Consider the following 7,807-nt stretch of genomic DNA (forward strand, 5'->3'; position numbering starts at 1 on the left):
TCCTTTCACACTTGCATTCCTTTCAAGCCCAAAACAAGCATAATAATGATGTGAATGAAACTGCTTGGGGTGATGGAGTTTCTGTCTGCCTTTTGCTAGGTTGCCTTGAGACAGCTGCAGAGGTAAGAGAGATTGCGTGGCCGATACGAATAAGCAGTGCCTTCCTGCAACAGTGACTGTTGTCTTCTGGCCTGCTTAGTTGAGGAAGAGAATTACTGTCGTGTAACAAATATTTTGAATTTGCACTGTTTCCTACAGCTGAACAGGTTGATTTTAGGTCCTAGCAGTTCCACCCAAAATCTAAACTAAAATTGTAACGGAGTCAGTTTACTGTTTCCTTCCCAGGACATGATTTTGTTTGTAGTATTTGGGTGAATGAGACAACCAAGACAACTGCATAATGGTGATTTAGCTTGGAAGTAAAATGTTAGATGTGTTATTTGTTTCGTTGCAGTTCCCAACTGGATGGCTTTTATTTACAAATTATTAGTCTTTGGAAGCTAAACTATACTACCCGTATTCTAGACTTATTTGACTATTTCATACAAAAAGGGCTTTGTCCATGCAACTTCTGTCACATTTGTTTTCCCATGGGGCAAGATGAAGACTGGTGGACATACGACATTAGAAACTGCTGTGGAGCAGCCAGTGCAGAATATTTTTTTGTTTGTTTGTCTCAAGTGAGATTTGTAATGATGACTAAAAAGGCCAGGTAAGAGGCTTGCAGATGTGAAAGATTTGTTTTACTGAGAAAGTAAGTTCTGTTGGACAGATTTAATTAGTGCAGTTGAATTGCAAAGTGTACTCCAACAGTAATCACGGAGAACCTTCAAGGCTGCTGTTACCTATGCCTAGAGACCGAGGGAGGGACTCAGTCTCCAGCGACAGTGTACTTTGTGGCATAAAGTTTGCATATAAATGCTCATACTGTGTGGTGGGTTTATTTTCATATTCAAATCTGGAACATTTTATTTTCCAACTATCTGATTTTTTTAAGCAAAAAGTTTTTAAAACAAATTCTGGAAGAACACCCCAACTTTGCAGGACATTGCCTGGAAGAGAGGAACTAAGCTGACTTGGTGGTGGAATATGATACTCAGACCTTGTTTTCTTTGTTTTCTTCCTCTAGATGAAGTGGTTCATGTCTCAGTACCCGAGAAGCTCACCTTTGAGGAAGCTAAAGAGCTGTGTCGTAAAAGAGATGGCGTTCTTGCATCGGTTGGGAACCTGTATGTTGCCTGGAGGAATGGCTTTGACCAGTGTGACTATGGCTGGCTGGCAGATGGCAGCGTTCGTTACCCCGCCTCAGTGGCAAGGCCCCAGTGTGGTGGAGGTTTACTTGGGGTGAGAACCCTGTATCGCTATGAGAACCAAACAGGCTTTCCTTACCCTGATAGCAAGTTTGATGCCTACTGCTATGAACGTAAGATATTTTTTTTAGTTATAATTTTCAGTATGCTCACCAGGCTAACCATGAAAAATGTTTTCTTTAATATGTGTTTTGTTTCAGCTCCTGCCGTGCATGTGAGTTTTTAAAAAATTGTTTTATCACTATGGCTTTACATAAAAGAAAGAAAAGCTGAACTAAAAAAAATGTCTTAATGTAACATTGGCAGATAAAGATAGGCAAAGTTTTAAGGTAAGATTTCAGCCTGAGTAGTGTTTTTACACAGAGTGACACACCGTACCCACAGTCACCATGAGAATGTGGATGCTACAGATTTTGGTGCCTGAGCGCACCCTGGCATCTTTGTGTAATGTCAATGAACATAAGAACAGAAGAAATGTCCTATTTGGCCAGGTGAATGACACTCATCTAAGTTGATATTCTGTCTTGAATCATGCCAATAAGAGAAGCTCTTTACAGACTGCATACAAGCCTGGACATTTTCAGGTCTTTTAGATGCTAGTAATTTGGGTATATCTCTGGATTCCAAGCATTTTGTCTCCTCATATTTTTTAGATTTCTAAAGCAGTTGTAAGTTCTTCTCTCACTTGCTCAGTGTTTCACATGCCAGTCAGCTGGTACTGTGGGTGGTCTAAATTGTCTTTCTTGCTGTTGCTTGTTTCCTGCCTAGTATTTTCAGAGGTACATCAAGCATTTGCCACGTGCAGTTTGTAGACTGCATCAGTCTAAAGTAGATCTCCTCCGCACATGTCAGCTTTCCTTTTACATATTCCTCTGTCAACTCTTTCATCTTCAGTGCCAGCAGTCTGGCATTTTATTATGGTGCAGCCTATCGTTGCATAGGTTCCCAAAACTTTCTCCTCTCTATAACATGTCACCTGTGCATCAGTTCCAGATCCCTGCCTGTCTCCCAGGTGTTCCTGGAACTGGCAGTGCTTCATAAGCTACCACCGCGGAGGTCCTGGTCTCATCTGCCTGGCCTCCTCCAGAACATCCTTCCTATGTTTCTGTCATTAGTGATGACTACTGACTCTTCCCCTACACCTCCAGAAACCCATCCATGCATCTCATGATGTACAATAGATAAGTTTTTGTGTAGCCCTCTCAAATACCACAGACTAGCTATCTGTGTCTGTTCAGAGCAGATCCCATCATCTTGCTTCTATCCTTTAAGATACCCTCCGTCATAGGACTGTTCTTTGTGCAAGAGGACACTGGTACTGTTGGAAGTTAGATTACATCTAAGACAACAGAAAGCTTCTTCCCATCTGAATATCCTGCTTTCCTGAGTCTTGCAGCCTACTCAGCAGCACAGAGAGGCTAGACTGCTCAACAGTTTTCCTTCAGGCTTCTCAGTACAATTGGCATTAACGTGTAAAGGGCACTTGCTGAGTTAGAAGTTCAGAACTTGGTCTTTAACTATGAATTTCTAGGTGTTTTGGACACAGTCTTGTGACCGTGTGTAAGAACTGTTTGAAATGTGCAGCTTGTACCGTCCCCATTTTTGTGGATGATGAACCAACTGCAGCTCTTTGCAACTCCGGCACTGAAGGCTCATTTATGAACAAATGTTACTGCTTGAGAACAAATCCCAACATCTGGTGTAATGTTACAGTCTGGCTGTTCTCAGACACTCTTCTCCACAACATTTTAGAACAGGATTTTTTTTTTTTTTTTTACCTTCTTCCTTATTACTTGTGGATAAGACATTTCAAAACTTTGCCTGTGGAAGTAGTCCTAATGGACTTCAAGGGAACTGCATACAGGAATGAGGACTAGTAAAATTCAGGAGTGTGTGCTCTAATCTGCAAAGCAGAGTTTTGTCTCCTCTGTTCCTCCCCAAAATGGTTTATGATCAGCTTTAGGTGTCATGGGTAAAATTGACTTTAATGGGGATGAAATTAATCAGTCACCCTAATAGACCAAAGTAGGGATGGAATATTTTGCCTGTAACCTAGTCTTTAGATAGGGCAAATTCCAACTTTCTGTTTGTGTGAGTTTCACTCCTTTCAAACAATGTTCTTTCTGTTTCAAAAACGTCTTTGGTAAGTACTGGATTTTTGCCTTTTTGTAACTGCTTTTTCTGCAAACTTTTGTGCTTGATACATGGAGAATAAATATTTCATCAGTTTGCAACCCAGGAAGTAGGGAGTCTATGAATATCAACCCTTTTACAAGAAAAAAGAAAGACTAAACAGAACCAACACTATGGTAGACAGTGGGCTGCTCTCTAGCAATTTTAATTGCAATCAACATTACATCAGAATTAATTAAATGCTGTTAGCTAGATGAGTCAGGTTTTCCTAAAGACATCTGGTTTTGTGTAGGAAAATGCAGGAGTGTAATGCTGAACTGTGTACCCTCTTTCAGTGTGCCTGTCTGCCACATAATTTCAGAAGTTACTGAAAGCTCTCTCCCTTTCTCAGGAGGTGCTTGGGATCTTACAGGAACCAGCTGTAAGTCTTTATTGCTTTCTCTAAAAGATTTATGCAAGTGGTGAGTAATGCGACTCGCTGCCTAGCCTCTCGGTCCTCCACATCTCAAGCAGCTGCCTGAAGCAGCAGTGGTAGTGAGTCACTCTCTCCTGTTGGAGCCTTGGAGCCAGTCCCTTTTTTGGGACAGAAAAAGGGACAGAAAGAAAAAAATAGCTTTACAGTATAGCAGGAAGCTTGAATTTACTCCTTTTTAGAAATGATCTTTTTTCTGTAAGTTTCTTCCAAAACTTCCCATTATCTCTGTTTCAAAATTCCAGTGCAGTGGTCCATCACATAAAGTCCACTACCCACAAGCTCTGGCTGATTTTAGCCTGATACAAAGCTTTTACACAGCGTTTCCCACCATGCCAGGCAACAAAACTGTCCTACACAAGACCCTGACTGTTTCCATGTAAGTCCAATTCAGTGCTTATATCTCTTACTGTGCTCATTATGTGTCTCATATTACACTGTTAAATTTTCCTCCTCGCCTGAATACCCAGTCACACCAGCAAAAATCTTCTGTGGCTGAAAAAGAAGAAAAAAGGGATGTCATTACCTGCATTTATGAGATCTGGGTCAACTAAAGGGGAAAACACAGGGTGCCTCTGTGAACAAGGCAGGATCAAGCCAGCTATCCAGGTAGTACCAAAGGTCTGCAGCACAGATGTTCATGCAGTGATTTGAGGGTTTTTTTACAACATCCCTGTAAAATTTCCTCTGCCTCCTGTGTGAAAGCTAGCGAAGTTCCCATTGACTCAGCTCCAAGGGTAATGGCTGCATGTTGCGTATTTAGTCTGAGATGAAATGGGGATGGTGAAGTAACTCCATCTGCCACTTTTACTCATGCTGAATAATACTATAATCCCTGCATATGGCCACCAAAAAAAATGCCTCCTAGCCACAGAGAGGATGAGTCCAATGCTTGAATTTACACATACTCTGGAGCAATATTCATCTGTTCTAGTCATTACAAAGACAAACTGTGTATATTTAAGGCAGGGGATATCTTTTTCTTCAGCCCTGTTCAGAGTCTTCACTCCTATCCTGTAGTTAAAAGTCTCTATGGTGGAAAATATCAAAATATTAATTTTAAATTGCTGTTAAAAGAAACCTCAATACATATTTTGAACATTTTACTTACTTTTAAAAAGACATCATGCTTATTAAGGTACATGAAAAACTGTAACCTAAGCAGTAAATTCAACTTAAAAACAATATGCGGTAGTTTCAATGAAACAGCCAACCTGGACAACATTTAACGGTACAGTTAAGTTCAGGATTTTAACTTCAGCAGTGTTCTGGTTACAAAATTACATTGTACAAAGTATCTTGACTTTATGAAAATAAAAGTGGCCCAGACTAATAATACATGATTTAAAATCTAAAAATCTTGTTAAAAAAATAAAAAAAACTTCTTCACTTTGATCACACGTGTTTTTCACTCCGCAGAAACCGCATGGCTCTGGGTTTCTGAAACGTTATCCACATGTTTCATCTCATCCCTCCAAGACTTTTGCCAGACTTTAGTTCTTTTTTTTTTTTTTTTTTTTCTCCTGAGTGGGACCTAATCACGTATCTTATGGGGTTAGACACATGATTAAGTTTCTTGGATGCCATCAGCAGGGGAAAGGTCTTTCAAATCTTAACATATAAGACTTATACAAACATATTTACAAAAAAAAAAAAAGACTGTTGCTGAACACTTATGTTTATTTGGAAGAGAATAAAATATTGTAGCAACAAAACCCAAATAATTTTCAATGAGTATCTATTTAATAGCTAGTTCTCCTAGAGCTGTAAGATATTTATTTAATTCAAACTCTCAGTCCCTCTGTCTTGCCAGATCCAATTCACTGAAGTCTGTGGGAATCTTGCCATTGACTTCAACTGACTCTACAGATGCTGCAGTATAAAATGCCCCATCCAGAGTCAATTGCACTCCAGAAATGCACTAATCAAGATGTATACAGTTTTTGTCTTTCATGCCTGCAACAAAACTGAACTTGATAAACTTCATGCACAGAGGTGGTTGAATTTTTGAAACATAAATCTGCGTTTTGTTGAGAAACCCTGGTTTATTGAAGTGGAATTCTTTCTTACGTCTCTATTGATTTTGGCAAATCTTTCAGCAAAACTTTTTTTGCTTGACTCAAAACATGTGTTGACAATTTTGCTCTGGTTTTGACCATTTTGTTGCAGATTTTCTATTTCATTTTGACTTTGTTTCATGCACCTTCATTGTTTCTGTTTGGTTATGCCACTTAGGTTTGGCATTATGATTTCATTTTAGCTGAAGATTGGAAAACTCCCATTCTGAGACAGCACTGCTGTGTGCATTCATCATGAAAGGAGCCCACATTGTTTTGTTTCAGTACACCCCCAATCAAGAGTTTATCCAAGTCAACATCCGCTTGTGACTGAGGACCTCTTTCTTTAATGCTTCATCCATCTAAAGCTCAAACTCAGAGCACACGTTTATCGAAGAAATACAGGAAGCAGCAACCTTCATAGTATGCAGCAGGACAGACCTTTATAAGATGAAAGTGATTGCTTCTCTGCAAACCTTTACACTGCCCACCCCAGAACCTCTCCAACCAAACCCTCTGTGTCTTGCCAGTTCAAGTAAGAGTGTTTTGCTAGGAAAGGGGTGTTTGATAATGCAAGGTGAGTTGCAAGCAGTGCTCTATGGCAGCCTTCAGAGCAGGAAAAGAGGAAAAAACTGCTTCTTTGGGAGGTCCTACACCATGAGTCCCCATGATTGCAGACTAAGGCTCAGAAAACATCAAGTGCGCTCCACTTGTCTGCCAGCAGAAAGATTTCTAGGCATAGTTCAAAAGCTGGCAGTAGAAATGTTGTCTTCCCTTTTGCTGCATGTGACTTGGTTTGGAAAACTTCGAATAACTAGACAGTTCTCTCCTTCTCCACAGCAACCGTTGGTAGCTACATGTCCCAGCTATTTCCTGGATGAGGGCGTTATTTCCAGCCTGATGTCAAGGGTTGTATTAGGGGAGATCTGTGGATTTTTGGTCAGTTTGAGAATGACCACAGAACACTGAAGAAATAGGGCGTGGTGACAATAGGGAACAAAATTGTCAGTCTGAAGAAAAAAAAAATAAAATGTTTGCCTTAGGTGAAACACAGTAGTGTGTTGAACACAATAAAGCCAGTGTCCTCCACCATTTCACAGTCCAGTATCAGAATGAGTAAAATGCCTTTGAGCCAGCAAGCATCTCAAGGTCATGACACTGGCCACAGTGTATACAAGGCTGTTGGCTCTGCCCATGCTTCCTTTCCCCGCTCGGAAGGTGAAGCTACGCAGAGGGTTTAAGTTGCCTTAGGCAGCTATGACCAGGTAATGGTTATTTAGCTTTTATTATTTTGAGAAGAAGGTAGATCTCTCTGTTTCTCGCAGGTATGCAATTTTGCAAGTCCTACATAGCTGCAGAGATCTCCAGTAATATTGGACCAGGTGTAGGAGGAATAAAACCCTGAAGCTCTCTGCTGGGTTTATAGCAACAGGCAAACACCACAGAGGCTGTGCACACTAACAGCTTGCAGTATGCTTCTTAGCCTGCTCTTCTTTGGGGGCGTGGCAAAGGAATATTCAGTCAGACCATGCTGGAAACGGCAAGAAGATCTCAGTCTGCTTCAGACAGCCTTGTGCCATAGACCTCACTAGTACCTCGCCCTCAGAAGGGGGAGTGAGTGGAAGTTGGGTGCAGCTTGGCCTTTAAAATGGTGTGTAAAGTATGAGCAGAGAGAACCTGATTTGCTGCACATATATCAGTTAGACAGATAACTGTTTGGAGCCTCAGGAGGTGGAGCTTCAGGAGGAGACGCTTCTTTTGCCAGAGCAAGTGAACTTGTATTTATCTGAGTGATTCAAAACTGGTTCCTTAAGGATAGTGCCTAAGTACAAACG

The 7,807-nt window shown here is 40.7% G+C and overlaps 1 protein-coding gene across 1 annotated transcript in view; it reads left to right on the forward strand.

Annotated features, from left to right (window-relative positions):
• Window positions 1–1,129: 1,129 nt before the first annotated feature.
• LOC104508320 (versican core protein-like) overlaps window positions 1,130–7,807 on the forward strand; it is a gene marked incomplete at both ends in the record, with an annotated part of 15,313 nt that continues 8,635 nt past the window's right edge. Inside the window, one exon of the mRNA XM_010149898.1 lies at window positions 1,130–1,423. Within this exon, the coding sequence (XP_010148200.1) occupies window positions 1,130–1,423 (294 nt within the window). The remainder of the gene's footprint in view (window positions 1,424–7,807) is intronic.

This window comes from Eurypyga helias, unplaced genomic scaffold (assembly GCF_000690775.1).
Source record: "Eurypyga helias isolate BGI_N326 unplaced genomic scaffold, ASM69077v1 scaffold31624, whole genome shotgun sequence".
NCBI lineage: Eukaryota > Metazoa > Chordata > Aves > Eurypygiformes > Eurypygidae > Eurypyga > Eurypyga helias.